The sequence below is a fragment of the Anabas testudineus genome, chromosome 22 (assembly GCF_900324465.2).
Source record: "Anabas testudineus chromosome 22, fAnaTes1.2, whole genome shotgun sequence".
Classification (NCBI taxonomy): Eukaryota; Metazoa; Chordata; class Actinopteri; order Anabantiformes; family Anabantidae; genus Anabas; species Anabas testudineus.
Window position 1 is genome coordinate 16,388,187 of NC_046630.1, and position 21,494 is coordinate 16,409,680.

General features: G+C 39.6%; 1 protein-coding gene across 1 annotated transcript in view; it reads right to left on the reverse strand.

The window, feature by feature from the left end:
- Positions 1 to 829: 829 nt before the first annotated feature.
- The window catches only part of igsf9a (immunoglobulin superfamily, member 9a), a 43,839-nt gene continuing 23,174 nt past the window's right edge, over positions 830 to 21,494 (reverse strand). The window contains exons 8-21 of the mRNA XM_026340389.1: positions 19,482 to 19,627; positions 18,089 to 18,231; positions 14,779 to 14,919; positions 14,220 to 14,336; positions 13,102 to 13,252; positions 12,734 to 12,845; positions 10,895 to 11,085; positions 8,709 to 8,926; positions 8,225 to 8,309; positions 7,325 to 7,495; positions 6,899 to 6,935; positions 4,331 to 6,577; positions 3,727 to 3,800; positions 830 to 2,088 (exon numbers count right to left, since the gene is read on the reverse strand). Of these exons, the coding sequence (XP_026196174.1) occupies positions 1,946 to 2,088; positions 3,727 to 3,800; positions 4,331 to 6,577; positions 6,899 to 6,935; positions 7,325 to 7,495; positions 8,225 to 8,309; positions 8,709 to 8,926; positions 10,895 to 11,085; positions 12,734 to 12,845; positions 13,102 to 13,252; positions 14,220 to 14,336; positions 14,779 to 14,919; positions 18,089 to 18,231; positions 19,482 to 19,627 (3,976 nt within the window). The 3' untranslated portion in view covers positions 830 to 1,945. The remainder of the gene's footprint in view (positions 2,089 to 3,726; positions 3,801 to 4,330; positions 6,578 to 6,898; positions 6,936 to 7,324; positions 7,496 to 8,224; positions 8,310 to 8,708; positions 8,927 to 10,894; positions 11,086 to 12,733; positions 12,846 to 13,101; positions 13,253 to 14,219; positions 14,337 to 14,778; positions 14,920 to 18,088; positions 18,232 to 19,481; positions 19,628 to 21,494) is intronic.

Consider the following 21,494-nt stretch of genomic DNA (forward strand, 5'->3'; position numbering starts at 1 on the left):
ATCCCTTACTGTACACATATAGTTTGAGGTACAATATGTGTACACCAGAAAATGAAAATGTTCTACACAAGTGAAACATTAATCTGTAGTTAATGTAACCTAGTGTATATGATACCCCACATCGCCCTGGCACATTGCGGAGCTCTGAGTTAATTATTTGGTTGACTAATGCGACGGCCTTAAGCTAGAGCTGCGAGCAAAGTCCATTTTTTTTCTTTTCTCCTCCATTGTTCATGAAGACAAGAGAGCAGGAGGCAGAAAAACGTTTCTCTCAGCTGTAGCAGGTTAGTGCCTGGAAAGACACAGCACTGATCTCCCTGAGTTAAAGCTACAGTGTGGAATTTTTTTTTTTTTAGATATGTAGAAATAGGTTTCAAAAATATATAATATTAATGTGGAGAGGTGCTGTTGAGACCAGTAGCAGATCAGCAGAAATATGCGGTTAATAGTGATATATATTAATATAAGAGATATATCCTACTCTATATTACGATATGACTTGTCTTATCTGTATACCCTATATAAAATAATTTAACTTAGCACACACTTGTCCAGTTATAGAAGAAGGAAGTCTAGCTAAATTAATTTGCACTGTCTTTTCAAAGAGTTGGTGATGGACGCTTGGTTAACAGTGCAGTGCAGTGATTAAACATGCTGTGCGTTGACAGTATAACACCATGTCTGTTAAGGTTGGGTTTAATTACATCGAACAGTGAATTCTGACTGACATAATGTAACAATACTTCTTTGTGCTTTCAGGCACTTCCATATTCTATATATATATATATAGTTTTTCAGAAAGAAAAAAAAAAGTTTTCTGATTGAAATCACAACAACCACACACATATACATCATCTCTCCAAGTAAATCAATTACTGATTACTGAGATTCTATTTTAACAACGCAATTTTGCTCTTAATGTTTAATGTAATAAATACTGATGACTGAGCGCTTAAAAAACATTAATTGGTACAGCTTAACTGTAATGTTGATGTAGTTTATCATGTAAAACTAGAGGCACTGGCACATAAGCACCATTGTTACCTCACAGGAGTACATATGAATAACTGCGAGTATAAATGATCTTTTACTGAATTGGCCCTTGGTAAATAAAGTCTAAATAAAAGCTGATTTTCCTTCATGTCCATAGGAAATAAATAAACAAGGACGGACAAGATAATTTGACCCTGTTCAATTACTGATTAGAAATTGCTTCACTTAGCGCGTAGATGGCGCAGAGAGGAAGCTAAGGCTTTCAACCCGACAGTACATGTATGTATTTCAAAAATTCAGACTATTTTTGAGACAAAAAAGCACATAATGATCTCTATTGGGAAATCACACTTTTAGGAAATGTCTTAGAGCGGTACCAGTGCAGCAGAAAAAAAACCTGCTTAAATTCTATTTATCTTCCTTATATATTGACATTTTGTAAAAGCGGCTTTTGTTAAACTCAAAGGTGACTGATGATATCTAAAGACATAATCATCCACAGCCTAAACCAGTCACTTGATGATGACTGAGATTGTTTTGCCCCTTGGGTGGCCACTGACTCATCCCTGAATGTGGAATGCATATCAAACTATACCAGAGAAGCACAGTGGATCCACCAGCACAGTGACATGCTTTGATATGGGAAAATTGGTGTGTCTAGGGAAAAGGAAAGCATGATGATGATGATGATGATGATGATGGGTCACAGTGTGAAACTAACTTTTAAAGCTTTGCATGAGGGTAAAGGTGATTTTGAATGTGTGAGATAAAGCTTAAAAAGAAGCATTCTTTTTTCAAACATGCACAAATGAGGAATGCGCTTTCATGATTTTTAGGTTTAAAGAAGGGAACTGGATTGATCACTTTCTGCCACATGCACTTTTTTGATGATACAAGTCATGAAGTGAAAGGACACACCAGGTGAGGTGAGGTGAGCCGAAGGCCGGCGCTGTCAGAACAGCACCGTGTCTGGTTCTGGCTCAGCAAAGCCACTGCTTTGATGCCCTGGGAGCAAAGAGAGATGAGTGGAGCACTGCATGCTGGGAGGGCTACAGCACGGAGCAGGCTTCAGCAGATTCAGCGAAGGAGGCCGGCCTGTGGGTAAAAAGAAACTTGTGAAATCTTGAGTTTCCTGATATTGGAACACAGATGATATTTCATTAAATTCCTGTGCCCCGTTGGTGTCGCCCCCGCCATCCTGAAATCCCACAGATATGAAACACTCGCAGGTTAAGGGTTGGATATTAAATATTGGCTTCTGAGTGCTAATGCAGTTTAGCTTTCAAGTTAAGTCAGAGGAGCCAAAGGGAGAAAAATTTGGGAGTTTTGTCTTAATTTGTTCCTGAAAATACGTCACATAACAGATTAAAAATTGCCAAGGGTTTCCAGTAATGGTCTGTTAAATGTTGCTCTTTACCACACATAGGCTACTACACTGCCAGTGAATTAAAGTCTATAGGTTTTTATGAGGAAAGAAATGAGGCCACATAAGCCCACTGGTTTAAATATTCATGTGAGTCAGGAATATGCTATACTATAAATCAAACAGACACAAAATACGTATACTACACTGCAAATCAGTCATCACAAAAATCTAAATAATCAGTAACAATAACTCCAGCTAATGCCTTTCCGACATTTCTGATGTCTCATAAAGTACCAGAGCTCTTATCATCACTTATTGCTCACGAACACAAAGAATATATAAGAATATTTTTTTGATGCAAGTATTTCGTGTTGTGTTTATTAACATTAAAAACAAAGTTCTGATGCTGGCTTCCTGACTGCTCTGAGCAGGGAGTTAAGCATTCTTGTTAGTCAGAGAGTAAACACAACAAATAAAAGAGATATTTTTGGTGTTTTCCAAAGCTGAAATCAATAACCAAACATTCAGGATTTTTGGGCCTCCTGTTCCACCTCAGCATGTCTTCTTTGCACCTGTTCATTACATCCATTCAAACATCAGAGTCACGCCGCACTGAAGAACAAAGAACAACCCAGACACTCACGGTTGTTCTTTGATCTTATGTGGAAATCGCATATGATGCTGCCATAAATTTGAATTCATTATAGGCTAATTTTAACAATGCTTGTGGTTCTTCAAAAAAACTTTGAACTTATTTCTCAAATAATCCCTCTGGTCTGATAGTTTGATCAGAAACAAGCTAATGTTGCTACTTTGTCTTTTAGATAAGAACAACTGAGCATAAACATGTCTGAATATCACTGTGAGTGGTTTACACAAGATACCTGCAGGTAAATCATGCTGAAGAATTAAAATCACTAGCGATTGGTGGTATGCAGGCCAAATTAGCTTGCCTGTTAATGCTGACTGACATGTTTCACAGTCACTTCTACACAACTAATGGGCAAGCAAGCTTATCAGAGTTTTTTGTTTTCTCTTAGTCGGTTATTGACTTCTTTTCTAAGCTTAGAAATACTGAAAACAATGAGGGGGTGACCTCTAGAACCCTCGCTCCTGTTTTCTTCCACTTCAGACAAAGCCAATCTCACAGGTTAAGTAGAGAGGATTTGTCTGCCAGACTGAAGAAACCATTTGGATGAGCAGTGAAAACAACACTAACTGTGGTCCAGCGTATCATTGTGTTCTGAGTCTGCATCAATTAATAAACTCTAAACAGACAAATGATTACATTTCTTTCCTACTGGGTTCAGACCAAAACATGAACTGTACATTACTTCTACAAGAAGAAAGAAGAAGATATTCCTCACCAGGACCAACTCCAGGCTGTGAGCATAACTCGGGAGTATCCCACTCATAATTTTCATCAACAGATGCCTTTCTCCTGTAGGAGACAGAAAACATCAGCAACTATAAACACGGTTCAGGTATTTAATGCACACACACACTCACTCACACTCTGTAATTCATGCAAATGGAACCGCACTCCCAATAAATAACTAAATCAACTCTGTTGGAAACTCTTCTTAAAGCACAATTTGTATTTTTCTTTAATCAAATGTTTTCAATTTAGCTTCATATTCACATTTCACTTTTTTACATTATGTAATGCTTCTTAGTTTGTCTGTATTTCAACTCAGAGCATTACGCCCTGTACAGACACCAACGCCTGTGAATACACTTTATACAAGAGCACAGTACCTAATACTGAAGAGCTGTTGTATCTTAAGAAGCTTATTTGTCCTGGACATCTTCTGAATTAACTTTCAGTATGTGAAATATCTGAGAATACCTTCTTTGTGTCCTTCTGTGAATTATATTAGTGTACATTAGGCTCACCTTGAAAGTCCCTACAAGTCTACACATTTTTTTCTATATAAACATAATTTCCCTCATTCATTATATCCTTAATACCTTTGGCATAGTTCCATTTGGTGCCTGTGCTTGTCCTCTGCACTTCCCTGGCTCTCCTCTACAATCTCAGGTGAACTGCTGAGGGTTGGGGAAAGGGGACAAATGGAAAGGCGCCCATTAGCGGGCTCCATACTGCCACGGCCACTGCTGGCGTAACTGCTGTAGCTGCTCCCAGATTCTGGCACTCCCTCGTACCCTCCCGCCTCCACTTCCAGTGCCTCTTGGTCGTTGTTGTCAGACGGTAACCATACAGCTTTCATAGCCTCCCGACGGTAAGCGATTGGCCATTTGGCAGCATTTGGAAAGATGGACTCCTCTTTTCTTGGCTCGTAATGGCAAGGCACTTCAGGATTTGGTATGGGCCTGTCTAGACTGCTCCTTGCAGCTAAAGGGTTTGAAGAGGGAGGTGAATGGGAATCAGCTTGGTTAGCAGAAGAAGAAGAATTTGCAGGAGATTTGGAGATCTTCCTGAGTGGGGCGCTCTTGTGGTCCTTGAATACAATATCTGGCCGACAATAAGATTCATCCGAACAGTTCTCTTGACTGAGTGAATCTATCCATGCGTCAGGGGTCAGGAAATTGATCTCTTTCCGTCTCCTTAAATCTAGGCTCTGACTTCGCTGTTTAGAGTCCCAGATTTTAGAGTGTTTGGTCCCAGCTCTCAAATATTCTGGTTCTGGAGGTTGCAGAGAAGCTGAGATATTGTCCACAGAAGCAGGACTACAGTGGTTAAACCTTGTGCTTCTCCTCATGTATTCATACTGGCTTCTGCCAGTCAGTGAGCGCCCTTGTTGCACATGAGAGGCGATTCTGTGATGCAGCATTGGCTTTGTAGGCTGCATTACGCATACCTCCAACTCTGGCTCATCCACACTCATCTCGACACACGCGTCTTCATCAGTGGGCCCAGAGAACACTACCTCCGCTTTTGAAGAGTCTGGCACTGCATCGAGAGTCAAATTAGATCGTTCTGTATATTTATTGCTATGGAAAGACAACGTTGAAAGGCTGCCATGACTACGATTGTTCTGTCTCCGTGCCTCAGAGAATGAATCATTCGTTTGCATTTCTAACACTGTGGATTGTGGTGAATTATCATAGCCCTCTGGTGCTGTGTCTACCCTTTCATGTCTCTGGTGCATTGAGGAGAGATGTGGGAGAGTTAATCTGTCTTTGGAAAAACTGCCTACCTCCTCAGATTGGAGGGGGGTCTCTTTGGTGAAGGACTGAGCAAGATGAGGGTTACTGGACTTAAAACGAGAGGTATTGAAATGGGTCCTGGTTGGGATCAGAGTGGGAGGAGAGACGGGAGGATGGGCTTCCCAGTGGATAGAAGATGAAGAGAAATGGGTCGGGGACAGACCAAACTTTCTGCTTTGGGGGTATCTGTGCGGCAAAGTGCTGCTCTTATACTCCCAAACAAAGTCACTGCCACCATCCTCTCTTGTCTCAAAGTCTAGCTGCTCTTTCTTCATTTCTCTCATGGAACCTTTTTCCAGGGTGTATTTCAGGAGCTCCCTCTCAAGTTCCTCTCTCTCCTGAGCCAGTTTTAGGCAGTGACTCAAGTTCCCTTTCTCCCGCTCATGCTCCATTTGGAGCACCAGGTTGCTAGCAGTTGTAGATGTCTGACCTAGGCTATATCTGATGTGTGGGAGCACTGGGAATGTGGGAGTTTTTTCTCTGTCATGGTATGGTATGGTGGCCAAACTGTTGTTTGAGCACAGGCTGCTAAGGTCAGGAAGGCCATCGTAGCTTGCTTTTTCATCCAACATATATTTATTGCGATGGGGCAGGTGCTGGGCCATTCCACAGATTTGGCTTGTGGAACCAGGCCGTGCTTGTTGGCAAGGTGAGAAATCGACAGAGAGGACAAAAGGCGGCTCTTTCTTCCTCTCAGAATATAGTGACACAGATCTTCGGACGCTAGCAGGCTGGTCATACCTTATGCTTTTCTTGCTGTGTACACTGAGAGTGTCTATGTCATAGGAAGGGAGCACAAAGCGCCCATCTGGACCTCTAGAGATCAACTCAATTGCAGGAGAAATTGGAGATGAGACTGCCCTAGAAAGGTGGTTGTAGTTGGATGTGAGATTCCTCTGCCAGTGATGATTCTCAGTGCTGAAGGAGGCATGGTCTGTTTGTAGAGAAGAGGAGGTGGTAGTAGAGGAAGTGGTGGGATAGAAGGAGCGGGGTGGAAGTAAGCTTTTCTTCAACACACTGTCTGGACTGCTGGTGCCTGGAGTCTTTCTGCATGAGACAGAGAGAGAAAGACAGGAAGGGAGGGGTGAAAGAAGAAAATAGTAAGCAAAACTGGAGGTGTAAAAGGAAGAGAAATAGAGGACTAGAAAATAGGACTGAGTGTGAGTGATAGAGGGGGCGGGAGAGACAGAAAGACACCAAAACAGCAGCAACGGCGGCAATAGATGAAGATAACAAGAAAAGGCAGATGTGAAATAGAAATATGAAACAACCGATGTGCTGCCATTTTCAACTTATTTTAGTTAGTAAGAGAAGCAGAAGGAAAGGTCAATGGAAGGTATTATAATGAAATGATAAAGGGGTACTTACATTGATGGGGAGCATTTATAGATGGCAGAGGGGGGATCTGAAAGGGAGGGAGAGGTTCAAGATGGTATCTGACTCATTGGGGTACCACCACAATGACCAAGAAGTAAAAACATAATCAACCCTAATAAGAGCCCATTAAAGGGCCCATGGCACCCAGGCTTGTCCAAAAAGTTAATTACACTTACATTTATCAGCCACTAATGAGAAATTACCCTAATTAGCAAGTAATGTAAATGACATCAATAACTTTTACAACTGAATGGATGAGAGGGGGGAACAAGAGGAGGGCCAAATCCATGCAGTGGAGTATGATTTATATAATGGATTGAAAGTGCCTTCAATATTTTATTGAATAAATGATGATATTCATGATGCAGTTCATCAAAGTGAGTGTCTGCTGAGTCTCTAGAGTGAGGGGTGTTTTACCATCCTTCTTCTTTCTGCGACGCTGGTCCCTCTTGTGGCTGATGACACAGGCGGACCCCAGCAGCAAGATCAGTGCCAAGCACATGAAGCCGACCCCGCCCAGCACGCCGGCCAGTAATGGCTCCGGGACGTACTCCAGGAGTGGGGATGTGGCAGGGTACATCTCCATCCCTGTGACATCATTTCATCAGTGATATATATTAGTGTATAAAAATAAAAAGGTAAGCTCAGTGAGACTGTAGAGTCAGCAATAACAAAAAACAATGCACACACACACACACAAAACACACATTTGAGAACAAGATGACACAGGGAAAAGCTTTTTCTACATGGAAAAAGTATATGCTACATGATAATACAATTATGTTTTGTTTTTTGTTTTTTAAAAAATTTGAAATTTACACTTGTTAATGAGTCTTCGTTCTTTACAAAACAGATCATTAAAATGATAGAAGATTACTATGAGGTTTGGTAAGAATTTGGTGTAATCTCCATCAACCTAATTAGTTGCTCAGTCAGACGTCAAACACACGTCAAACAGATTTTTGCTACTGTCCTTAGGTGATAGCAGTGGAAGTTGTATATACCCCCATTGATTAACCATCCCCAATGAAACATTCATGTCACATTCACACAAGAACCAGAAAAGACCAGTACAAATTCTATCACTAAGCCTTGTGCAAAGTTATTAGGGGAGCTATTTCTATCATTCAGGCTTCTAATGGACAGCGTTCCCTGGGGCCCTGCTCTAATTTTGCTCTAATGCAGGGAACTGAGGGACGGGGGAAGAACTAAAGAAAGAGAGACAAGAGTTAGAAAAAAGAGACACAGAGGAGGACGGGTTGAAACAAAGGGCGGAGCAGGAATATGAAGGGGGCAAGGTTGCACTCTAACACCTACCCATGGTAGAGACATTGACTGATGGACTGGGCTCGCTCAGCAACTCCCCACGACGAGATAGCAGCCGCAGTTCGTACACACAGTCCTGAGACCAGCATCCGCACACACACAATCACAAGCACGCACGCACGCACGCACACACACACACACACACACACACACACACAGTGGGGAGGACAGAGGATGAAACCACACTTTGTCAACACGGGACTGTGCCTGCAATGCTAATCAAGTTCATTTGAATTCTTGTAGGCCTGTATGGGAGAGGAAAAAGGAGGATGAAACAGGCAGAAAGAAGAAAGGGCAGCGCTCACAGATTGAAAGATGACAGAACAGTGATGGCTGTCATGTAGTGTGCATAACTTAGAGTCTACAGAAGTAAAGCCATGGAGGTATACTGTAGCCTAGATAAAAATCTCCAAGGCATTCAACAAGCAGCGTAGACTGATTAGTCTCAGAGGGAGCAGTGTGACTGGCTTGTTACCTTGTGCAGACCTGGAACGATTATCTCGCTACTGTTGGCACTGATGTCCTCGTCCAAATTAAACCACTCCCCTCGGTCGGCGCGGGATTGGAGAACGAAGCCTGTGATGGGAGGGTGCTGAGCTTCGGGGTGGGACCATTGCAAGACAACACCTGCTGAGCTTTGATTGGCTGACAGTGACGCTGGGGGTTTTAGTTTACTTCTCCTCAGTGGAGGATCTGGAGCAAGAGGAATGAGAAAGACCTTCAGTCAATGAGGCAGATAGGCTGTGGTGGAAATATTAAATTATAACTAAGGAAACTGTTGCTGCCACAGAGAAGGGTTGGAGTTGAGTCTTTTTGGAGAGTTCAACAACTCTTCTGTCCAGCTGGTTACATTAGATTGCCTCTCTACAGCAGCTTCTTCTCTGATTATTTAATATTGTCTTTTTTATGGGCTGTGTTGTTTTTGGCTACAGTAATCATAGCATGTAAGCACATCCTTACTGTCAAACTGAAATACTTTGGCACACCTCATTTTTACAAGCTACTGAGGTTGAGATAGTGATGACTGATTGTGTATAAAAGTTTAATGGGAGTGTTCGAACTATTGAATGAGAAGTGCATGACCCATCAGTCTGCCGGTGTTATTTTTTTAGCTGTTATCTAGCAGCAAGTTCCATCTTCAAAGGTATTTTTGTGATCTTTCAGAAGTCTCAGTGATGTCTGCTCTCTGCCAGGAATGATAAAATGTTTCCAGGGGCAAAATCAACATTTAACTTTCACTAGGCCATCCACTGCCTTGGCATAGCATATAAGCTGTGGCAGAGGACTAAACACTAACTAAACGCGCTGTACACCCAGCTACCTAGAGAAGAGAAGAAACACTGGACTGAATTGTTTATTTTACAATTCAGGCAAAGACTTGATCATTTGTGAAATGCTGCAGACATCTGGCATTTGTTAATTAGCAGTAAATAAAGAGCAAGGCAATGAGTTTGATTAATAAACCAGAGTCTTGGTCTAATGTAACAGCTGCCAAGTCACTTCACTCAAAATCAAGAATGTCAACCTTCTGATGGTGCTAGAAGAAAAGTATCACCAAAGTCATTACAATACATTGAGCCTCATGAAAGAACCTCTCATGTGAACAGATTTGTTGTGTCACATACAAGCAATTAAATATAATTTGTGGAATTCACCAATTTCCCTTTATTTGCATTTTTCTCTTAAGAATAAATGAAGTTTAGAAGTGGCTGCGACCTGTCGCACGTCATGAACAGATGACTGCATTCCTCCACAAGAGGAAAACGTTTCACTTAAGAATGATATTATAATCATCAGAGTGAACGTGGAGTTTATGATGCCGAAATTAAAAATGAAAATTGCCTGAACAACATAGTCAACATAACTAAATTAATATTCATTCTACCATACTGCCATCACCTTGGCTTTCCATCTTCCTGAGGTATATGCGATTTTATTGACTTACACTATAAGATCACGTATTAATAAACTGGAATATTCTCTATTCTAATTGATTGTTGTCCCTTCTCTTCACATATTAATCACAACGCGCTTTGATTTCTTTTCATACTTCATGCAGACTAAACCATTCTCTCTTTAGTTCTGCTCTGATAATACATCTCTGACAGATGTAGGCTACTATAACAGTTTTCAAATTGTTTTGGGTCCAACTACTGAGTCTGTTAAATGTGCTATGTTTGTGTGAGAAATGATTTTTTTCATTAGATTTCCTCATTTGACATTTTGTACAATGATGAGGTTTGTATTGGGAAATCACCCAAATGATAGTGTACTGTACAACATATATAAGATGAGTAAGTTAATAGCAAAAACATAGTGTGCTCATGATGTTACCTTCAAACTGACTATTGTTTGCTGAGTGAAACCTTTCTTTTTTCTTTTTAAGCAAGTTACTCACAGAATTAACTTGAATTAGCTACAACTGATATAATCTGCTGCTGGCAACACTGAAAGTGGCGCTGTCACTGACTAATTACAAAAAGTCTACTAGCTGAATGTTTGTCCATTCCTGACTGCTAATACAAAAGAGTGATGAAAACTATAACATTTGATAAAGGATTTGTTAGCTTCACACTAATTTATCAAACTGAAACAGGATCCAAAATGAAAAAGGCTTTTAGAAACTAATGCATTTATAGAAAACTGTGGGATGGTACTGACCCAAGGTTCGTGTGGTGGCGATCTCGCTGAAGGGTCCCGTACCCATTTTATTTTGAGACAGGATGCTGAACTGGTAGTCAGAGGAAGGAGACAGTCCTGACACCTGCAGACTGGTGCCAGAGGAGGGGGGCACAGGCACAGAGAACCAGTCCTGCTTTCCATCTTTATCACTCATTGAAATCTTCTTCACCCTGCAGAGACAGAGAGCGAGAGAAAAGAAGTGAGAACAAAAGAGCGGCGGGGAATTCTGGGAGTCTGGTTTTATGAAACATGACAGAAAAGTGGGTTTCATTAATCATTCATACTCATCATCAGCTCCAGATTTGTGTCAGAGACAACACTGATGTATCCCTGCCATTGCAGAGAGAGCTTGCATATCCAATTATGATGACTTCCATGTTCCTATCGGAGCTGAGGTTCTATACATCTTTCTTATACAGAGCAAACTGCTTGACCTTAAGGCAAAAAGCAAAATCTATTCACATATTCAAAACTGAAGGAACTTGTAAAAATGATTAATGACAGTCTGAAAATAAGGCCTTTTTTTGTTTCTAAAAATGATGGCTTGGGTTTAACAAAAGAGGTATAATATTTTATGGAAAAATAAAAAAGAGCAGGATATTACTCATATTAACATGGTGTGGCTAATCGCCCTCTCTGAGACACTCAAGTGTAATTTAAGTTCAGAATAAATGCTGTTGTTATTATGTGCATAAAGCAGAAAAATAAAAGAGCAGAGTAAGTTAACTGTCTAAGAGCAACACAAGATATGTGGGTGTTTTTTTCTATTCTGTTGCAAATTGATTTTGGTTTATGGTGTGAACATTTGCCCACAGAGCTTTCACAACTGTCAAACAACTGCATGGTCGTTAAAATTTCATTTGTACGGAGTCACAACGTGTTAACAAGACCTATCTGCTATCATTTTCAGCCTTCCTGAGAACAAATTAATATCACAGCTGTAATGCCAATGGGAAAACATTCACTTTGTAGCATTTTAAAAGTCTTACAGTATAGAAAAGGCAAAAACGGTGATCTTAGGTTTACCCGTGTGTATTCAAATCATAATGTGTGGCAAGCAGACACAACGAGGACTGGCTGAGACTTGTTGTTTATACTGATTGGCTAATGGATCTATGTTTTTCAATTTATTTTTATGATGCTCCCTGTTGCAGCAACAACCCAGTTCCCTCTCAGGGATTAGGATAGCTCATCTCATCTTCAGCTCCCAGGATACAATCTGACTAACATGAGCATTAAGAGAAGTTCTTTTGTATATTATCAGTTGCATTCTCAGACATGAAACAACATAATACTTTGTTAATCCTATTTTTCACTCAATTTAACCCAATTAACCTGCGTTTTAAGACACTGTGTGTCGTGTAGAACTGTGATATAACTGTGAAACTGTGAAGGACATTTTTTGTGTACCCATGCACTGAATGGAGAAAACTGTACATTCCTAAGAATAAGATTCTGTTTTAATCTAACGGTCTGCAGGCTTTAATTTCTTTTATCCTGTGTTTTAACCTTTCAGTTAATCACAGACATATCTGAAACACCTCAACTCCATGCAAACAAGATATTCATCTGTGTTTTATATGTACTGATTCACAAGAAACAAATGCATGACGCTGTCTTTTGTCAGTAACCTATTGTAGCTAGCATGGCCACTGCATTATAAAGTTATGCTCTGCAGCAGTGTTTTTTATTGTAGCTGCCAAGAAGTGATAACAGATAAATGAATTCCTCATCCTAGAGATCAATAGGGTAATACCAGCACTGTCGATGGCTGCCATGGTTACAGCCCAAGAAGAAAGTGGGAGGCTTTACACCCACCAAACTGAAAATGTCTGTGCTGATCCTCCATCAAAGCCTGCCTCCCAGGATACGTTGGCCTGCTTCACCCCTGGAGAGACGGACAGAGAGGTAGCCACATGGGGACTGGTTCCTGTAATGGAGGGAACGGAGAGGAGTTGATGGAAATCGGCCAGCCCTTCAACTGCCTGATAGCGCTAAAGTTTAGAGGCCATCTCTAGATGTACCGCATTTATCCACTGGAGGTGGAGTGGAGGCACAGGCATCTGGCCTGTGCTGGGTATAGTAGACGCTTATATAGGTATACCAAAACCTTTTTAAACCAGCTCACATACTGTAACAGCCAAAACTGACGTCTGAGTTTTCTTTTTTCTTTTGTTTGCACTCACCCAGGACAAAGACTTGTGTGGTGGCCTGCACTGATGCCACACGGTTAGCAGCACTGCAAGCCCATACACCGTGATGGTCCTTAATTAGAGGCTGTAGCAGCAGAGAACCATTGGGTTCAATGGAGTAAGCAATGCGACGAGCCAGGTCGACCTAACGAAAACAGAAACACAAAGTGCACAGTGAAGCCCTGACTAGCACAGGTGGTATACAGTTTGTACATGTAGCAACCAGTAGATAGCAGCACATGCAGAATTCAAGCATGGGTGTAGTTACTATTTAAAGACTAACTTAGCACTTAATTGAAAATTCATGTCTGCTCTGACTTACAGTACATATTATGGGTGTGGTGGGTATAAGTGAGGGGTGTGGCTCATACACCCTGGAGTGTACTTCTACAATACAAAACAACATGTCCTGTTGCTTTTGAAAGACATAGTGAAACATTAGTTGGAGGGTCCATCACAATGCATTTCTGAGTGAAACAGATCACCATGGAGGTGTATAATTACAAAAGGGATTTTAGCAAATCTTTCAGATTTGATTGGAGCGCTCCAAGGTGGGCTTAGTGAATGCAAAGTGGTGAATACATGAATAAATTAGACCTCAAACATGCTCCTTTGGAACATGGAGTTTTTTGCTTTGCCGGAAAACACCTCCTACATGATATCACTATCGCTAACTTATACAATCCACAAGCTATTAGTCAAGTTACTGCTTTACACAATTTGCAAAGTTCTCTCCTCCAAATCACAATTGATTTAACTGGAAACTCACAATTTATTGATAAATTAGCTATAAACTAAACAAACAATACTTGATTAAACTTCAAATGTGTATTCTTTATTTCACTTTAAGGTGTTTTAGGTTATTGTCCTCCATATGGGATGAATACTTTAAAGATTATAGCCTTTCATTTCTCTCGCACCATAGCTTCTAGCTCTCTATAGAGACTTGTTTTATATGCACTGCATGTCAAAGAGCACACTTAGGTTTACAATTTGACAATGTGCACAGTTTGATGCTTTTTGCTTCTTGGAGCATGAGCTAAGTGCAAAAAACCCATAAAACAAAAAAATACCATGTAAACAAATTGAAGAGGCTGGACTGAGGTATTTACCTTGCTCCAGGTCACTTTAATTGTTGGGTCCTCGTTTCCTTGACAGGGGATGAGCAGGGTTCTTCCAGCCTCCTGTTTGTATTGCTTCTCTGGAGTGACACTGAATGCAGGCGGATCCTGTGAATTGCCAAAGCAATATAGCTGAATCAAGGAGATTGCAGCAATGCCAACAATGGATTTTAAGACTGGATTACTGCCGCTTTGGACAAGATTATCTTAATAACAAAAGGATTAGCCACACAATTAACTCTCCTATAGAGCCGCCATTGTAGTGAGTGTGAGTTGACTTCTATTAATGCCAGAGGGCTCACATGTCGGAGTGAAAAGGTCAAAAAATGTCGTTTCTGATAAGTTTTTAATTCACTGTGACAGATGCAGTTGTGGCTCATTAAAATCTTCACACTGGTGTAGACAGACAGTTTAGAACAACTGTGACTGATTCTCTGCGCTCCCACAGTATGACGGACCAACATTTGGTATTTACAGTGCAGGAATTGATTTGTGCAATGTGCAGCATCTCTCAGATGGGTGATCCAGGCGGCTTAGAATGCTCACTAACCTGCAGAATTACATTGGTTGGCCCAGATGGACCCATGCTGCCATAGCTGTTGTATGGAGTACACGTGTACAAGCCTGTGGCATCATCGTTTACTTTGGCCATAACCAAAGCACCCTCCGGTGTCAAAGTCCATCCTGGATACTGGGGAGAAAAAAAGGCACATTACTCACGTCCAGCCTTGAATGACACACAGTGCTAACAGAAAAACTAAACAGTCTAAGTTAGAAGTATAAGGATAGCGTAAAGAGCTAAAAGGCAGGAAATGTCTGTCTGTATTTTGAGGATTTACAAAAAATGTGTTTTTGATATCTGCCTCCCACAGGGCGGATTACTGCTAAACTTGTGTAAAAATGTGTATTATTTGTTAATGCTGCCACAGCTTTTGTCTGATGCCTAAAATGTAAATAGAATAAAGTGACCTTCTGGGCTTCTATATAGAAAAGCCTTCTACATTCCCATGGTCATTTCTGAGGTGAATCCAAACACACTTGACAGAAATACTTTGCAGAGCTTTTAAACTCACTTTTGAAGCATTTGTATTTAAAAGCAGCTACATTTTTTAGCTTTCCATTAAGCCACAGCAGAAGGTTTGCGTTGTGCTTTGACTGCACAAAAGGTTTCCACTCAGTTTAATGAAGTCAAAACTGCTATTATCCTCCCCAGAATGAGGCTGTGAAAAAGTATTACTGTGAGTATGTGACAACCAGGATTATATTGGAATAATTGGCAAAATAACAGCCTGACTCCAATGCCAGTGTCCTACGCCACAGGAATCCATCACATTTCCTGTGTTGTGTCTTATCCGCTGACATGTCCGTCACTCAGACCAAAGTGTGTGTGTGTGTGTTTGTGGTGGGGGAGCTCAGCATGTGAAGAGGGAAGGAGGAAGAAGTGGGTGGATCTTTTGCATGCAAAACAGAGAAAAGTGTTTTAAAGCTTCCATCAGAGTTTTTAATTTTAGATAAATAGATAGATAATCACTGTGAATGCTGTTGAGCATTCACAGTATTGTTTTCCTAATCTTTATTATTATATATTATATATTATTATTATTCTTCCGTACGTTTTTCGGCGCGTAACTACTCCTTCATACTTTGAGCTACAGAAACCGTTCAGGTATCAAAATGTTCAGCTTTTTAAGGAGAAGTGTGCTTCCATTCAGAATTTTTATAACTTTTATACTTTTTAAAATATTTAACTTTTAATAACTATTTTTTATAATGGATTCCTATGGGAGAGACTCTTCAGCAACTCTTCAACTTCCTCTTCTTTCAGCTTTAACTACTTCAGCATACTTTCAGCTACAGAAATCATTCAGGTATCAAAATGTTCAGCTATTTCAGCTCTTTTAATCTTCCATTCAGTTTTTAAATATCTTTTATAGTTTTTTCATAATTACAGTTTTTGTGACTTGATGTTTTTGTCTGATTTTGGACTTTATAATGGGAGTGAATGATGGAACGTTGGTGCAGCTAGAGTGGATGACGTCACAGCTTAGAGTGGAGAGGCCGATTTTTCAAAAGCAAAATCTTTGTCAATAAACTGTCAGCACGGCCGCAATTTTCACTCTATCTGAATAATTTCTTCACAGAAACGTAGGTAAACTTGTCCTGATTCTGATAAGCTATTTGTGAAAGCTGAGAGACAAATCGTTTTTTCTCTGTGAGCCTCAGAGTGACGACAGTCCCCCTCCGCTCTCCATTAGCGCTAATGTTAAATTCGGTCTGAGATTCTGTCCGACAAGCTGAAGAGTCCACTTGGATCTCTCGCTCCTGTGACCACAATTTTCAGTCCTCAAACATAAAATTCACACTAGTGGTTCATTAAAGTCTTGGCTCTCACGTGGTTCACTTTTTATGACGATACCTATCGTAGTTTGGCTGAAAAAAGCCTGTTTGTAAGGCTCCAAATCAGTTTTCACGAGTGAAAATCTTGGCAGTTGAAGTTTCCCGCCTCTGCCCTACAGTCTCCGTGGCAACGGCTGTGTCGGGTCACGTGATCAGGGCTGTTTATAAATCAGCGTCAGACACTTGTACAGGCTCGTGTGTAGTTAGCCTGTTTATGCTAGCGGCTCTTTGCTAACCTGCTTCAGTTTATTTTACTTTCAGGTATTTTTAAGAAAACTGTTTAACTTTTCTTTTAACTTTTATATTTTAGATAAATTCAGCTATGTTTTATCAACTTCAGCAAATCGTTTTCAGCTTTTTTTAAGTTAACATTCAGCTGTTTTATCTTCTTCTTCATATGTTTATCTCTGTTAAAACACTTCCTGTTTCTCTTCAGCTAATTTCAGCACCGTTTTAAAACCTTTCAGTTTTTATCTATATTACTGTTTAAATAAATTCAACTATGTTTTATGAACTTTAGCAAATTTATTTCAGCTTTTTTAACTAAACATTTAACTTTAACTTTAACTGTTTAGATAAATTCAGCTGTTTTATCAACTTCAACAAATCTATTTCAGCTTTTTTAAGTTAACATTCAGCTGTTTTATCTTCTTCTTCATATGTTTATCTCTGTTAAAACACTTCCTGTTTCTCTTCATCAACTTTCAGCAGTTCTTCATGAATCGATTCAGCGTTTCAGCATTCACAGTGCATTTTCTTCAGGAAATGCTTTATCTAGTTAATACATAAAACTACATGAAAATCATGAACATTTTCTGATTTAAGAGGAAAAAGGTAAAAAAAAATCCCAATCCCTACCCAGTAGCTTTAATAGTTTTTGTAGAGGTGAGGTGATCAATAGGCTGAAGTGAAAGTTAAAAAAACAACAAAAAGAAAACTAGAACGAGAGGGACAGTAGGAACTTCCTTTTGGATTGCTTTAAAAGCTTTTAAGACTGAAGACGTCATCCCTGTCCATTAAGATATATGTATGTGATTGAATGACTTTGCAACTGTAAATCTAAAAGGCTTCTTCCATCAGTGGGCAGAGGATTTGTCCCATTAAAATGATTGAAAAAATGTATCATAATGTCTACCTGAGTGTTCATATTGTAATATCAAGAAAATTGTTCTTGCTCTGCTGTTCCGTAGGCAAGATGAGGGGGCTGACTGTTAGGAAAGCTTTTGCATGCCGAGCTTCTGATGGCTGTCACTTCATAGATGCCTTGTAGTCAGAAGCAGTGCCTGGCATGTCTCTGCTAAGGGGAAATAAGGATTCAGCCACCAGTTCCTTGTCATGTTTACAAAGTCGTGAATCCACAAACAGCGCACTGTTGACCAGGGACAGAAATTCGAGTTTGGGCACACACTAAAGATCTTCAGTGTTAGAGACTACACTTGTGTGTAGATGATTTTTTTTATTACCAAGGACAGGTCAAGTGGTTCTCCATCCTTTGTCCAATCCACACGGAGCAGTGGAGGCTGAGCTACCACTGGGCAGGTGACGATTCCATCCATGCCTGTAGGAAGGTATGTTTGCTGGGGCATTTGAAGAGCCTGGGCTGGGTCTGAGTAGAGGAAAGAAATAGATTTAGATCAGATCAGATCACTTTATTCATCTCGTAGGAATTTCTTATGGCAACACGATCAACTTACGGAAAGAATAAAAATAAATAAATAATAACAGAACATTCCAAGAAGCAGATTACGAAAGAAAGTAGTTTGAGGAACGGTACACAGATAATACACAACAATAACATCACCTGGTTTATGCTTTGACAGTTCACCGTTGTCAGAACACACAGAGCATTGTAGCTTCCTGCTGTGTGCCCTGACCACAACATTAAAACCACTAGGATGTGTTAAGATTGTGATACATATAGTCATTGTGCAGTAGTAATAACCTCAATAATAATTAAATACAAAATAATACAAAAAAAATCAAGCATGCAATAATTACAACATTATAATTAATTAATAATAATACTATGTAATAAAATATATATTCTGCAGAAACTGCACTGTGATTCAGGGAGGAAACTGCACTTCTGAAATCACTTTTCTGTCCTTACTACTCTAAGTGTATTTGTAGCTGACAGAAAGTGTCTGAAGGTTTTTATAGTGAATTGTTCAAAGTAAAAAAGTACATTTCTAACTGCTAATTATTTTATCTAGGAACATTCATAAGCAACTACACAAAATGTGATTTTCTTTACAATAGTACAACCTGTGTTAACAGGTTCATAATACATAACTCCTGACTACGTATAAAAAATAACTAAACCTCAAGGTTTTATTTTATTTAGTAGGTGCAATAATAGTACATATAAATATTCACTGCAGCATCCTCAACAAACTAACAAATATTCTTAATGAATTTTAACTATTCATTGCTTTGAACTGTCATACATTGTACAGCTGATCTACTTGGCAATTATTAAATATGCATTTAATTCATGTTTATACTGCAAACTGCATATCATTCTTTAGTTTGTGTTTCAAACAGATGATGATGCCGTATGTTCTAAAATAACACTGGCTCAACATCTTAAAATACTGACTTTATTTATCTCTAGTGGTGTACTCCTGGGCGTGTCTGTATTATGTGATATTGCTGATGGGTGATCAGCGGTGTAATATTCTTTTTTCAAACTGTCAACTACACAGATTTAATGAATCACTGCTTTTCTGCCTGGTTTTGTTACTGTCATTATTTTAGACCACAGAGAATTGAATTTTTATTAAGATGATATTCTGAAAAAGGTATAAAGTTAAAGGAAAATATTCTCATGACTCCGGACGACACAAAGAAACGTACGCATCACTGTGAGGACGGCAGAGGCGGTGGGTGGGTTCAGCAGGCCGTTGGTGGGTACGCAGGTGTAGTTCCCAGAATCCTCGGGAACGAGCCTGGAGATGAGCAGAGTTCCATCCACCATGATCTTCACTCGCGACTTCAAAGACCTTGATGAAAACACAAAGGAATTCTTTAATATTCGAAGAACAAACCACTTCAGAATAACAGCGAGAGGTAATTCATACTCCAGCAGTCAAACAGGCTCTTAGTGTAGGAGTCGGTTTTATTTTTTATTTTTATTCACCACTGTGTGCACATGGAGGTTAAGGAAATTTCTGTGGGAAGAGAGGCGCCCACTCATTTTTGTACATTCTTACATTTACAGTGAAAGGAAAAAACAAAAACGGAGAGACAACCATGTTACATATACACACTCACGATTTTGAGGTAATTACCATACAGGTCATATGACTCAAATACTGTACACAACCTGAATATGTCTCATCACTACTGATTTCACCTCTTTGCACTGACATCACTATCTGCCTGTGGGACTAAATGCTGCTGTTATTTAAGTTCCTCCCAGCGAGATATTTATGTATGAACAATGAATCACATGATTAATGTGAAAGGGGTCACTCACTCACAAAGAGTTATTACAGAGCTTATAAAGCTCTTTTAGCTCACTGATATAGTTTTATGGCACATCAACTGTATGTTTCAGTCTTCATACTCTCAACAATTTCCTGCTGTGGCAGAAAGCTGCTGCTAGCAATAATGCTCTGATAAGCTTACTGCACACTTACCCAGCACCCAAAGTGCAGACAAAATAGCAACTAGCTGGAGGAGAAACTGGGATGTAGCTTAAAAGCTAGAACATTTTGTCAGAACTAAAATGAGAATGGCAAAAGTAAAAATGCCCATAAATATTTAACATACAATATTTAAAATAGATATACTTATTATACATATTGTAGCAAAGAGAACGTTTGTCATTGTTGATTATTGCAGGACAAAACCACCAAATGACCAAAAATGTTGACAATATTTTTAGTTCACTAACTTATCAAGTGACTATTTGTTGTACAATATAACTTTGAAATACATTAGTTTAAATAGGTAAAAAAAAGTATGAGCTATCCGTTTGTATTTTAAAGTCAACTAGAGATAGGATAAGCACCAGAAGATATAGAACACAATATGAAATGTGATACCTGATGATATTATCAGTTTACACTGAAATTCATCTTGCATCTTAAGGTATCCAAAAGGTATACAGCATTAGCACTTAAGTACACTTCTACCTCACTATAATCAGAAGAACTCATTGAATGTCTTAATTAAACATGTATGTGACACATCATGACTTTGGGGGAAGTATTATTTTACAAGCAGTTTGCACTGAAACTGGAGATACCATACCATATAACCAAGGATATCTTCAACCTAAAAGAAACTGCAAGAACCCTGAGTGTAAATGGAGAAACACTCCACATTCTCAAAGAGCACCTCACTATTTTTAACAATGCAATTACAAAAGAGCTTATTTCCCAAAATTAGTAATAGAAAATCAGAATAATCCTTGTGTGCTCTACCCGGCTGTTAACGGCATTAGACATCAGCTCCAAAAAGCCTCTCTGAAACTTTCTTTCCACATCAGAATCAGGTTGAGTATTAACCTGAGTGTAACTGTAATGAATAATGATATGTGTGATACAGGAATGTTCAGGAGGAGAAGTAATGCAAATGAGGTCCTTCATCTGCTCAACTGACCCTATCCCAGCCAGCGTTTTTTAAGAGTGTTCAATTGTCTGGTGGATGATGTGCTGGCAATCGTGAGCCATTCCCCGCTGGCACTGAACAGTGCTATTGTGAAACCTCTTCTACAGAAAAGCTCATCCAGTGCTTCACAGCTTGAGGCCAATTGTATTTTTTTTTTCTTCTTTTAAAGCGGCTGAAGCTTTTTTCTTTACGCGCAGTATGTATTTTGTATTTTATGTGTATTTTCTCTGACTCTGACATTTTGCTTTCATT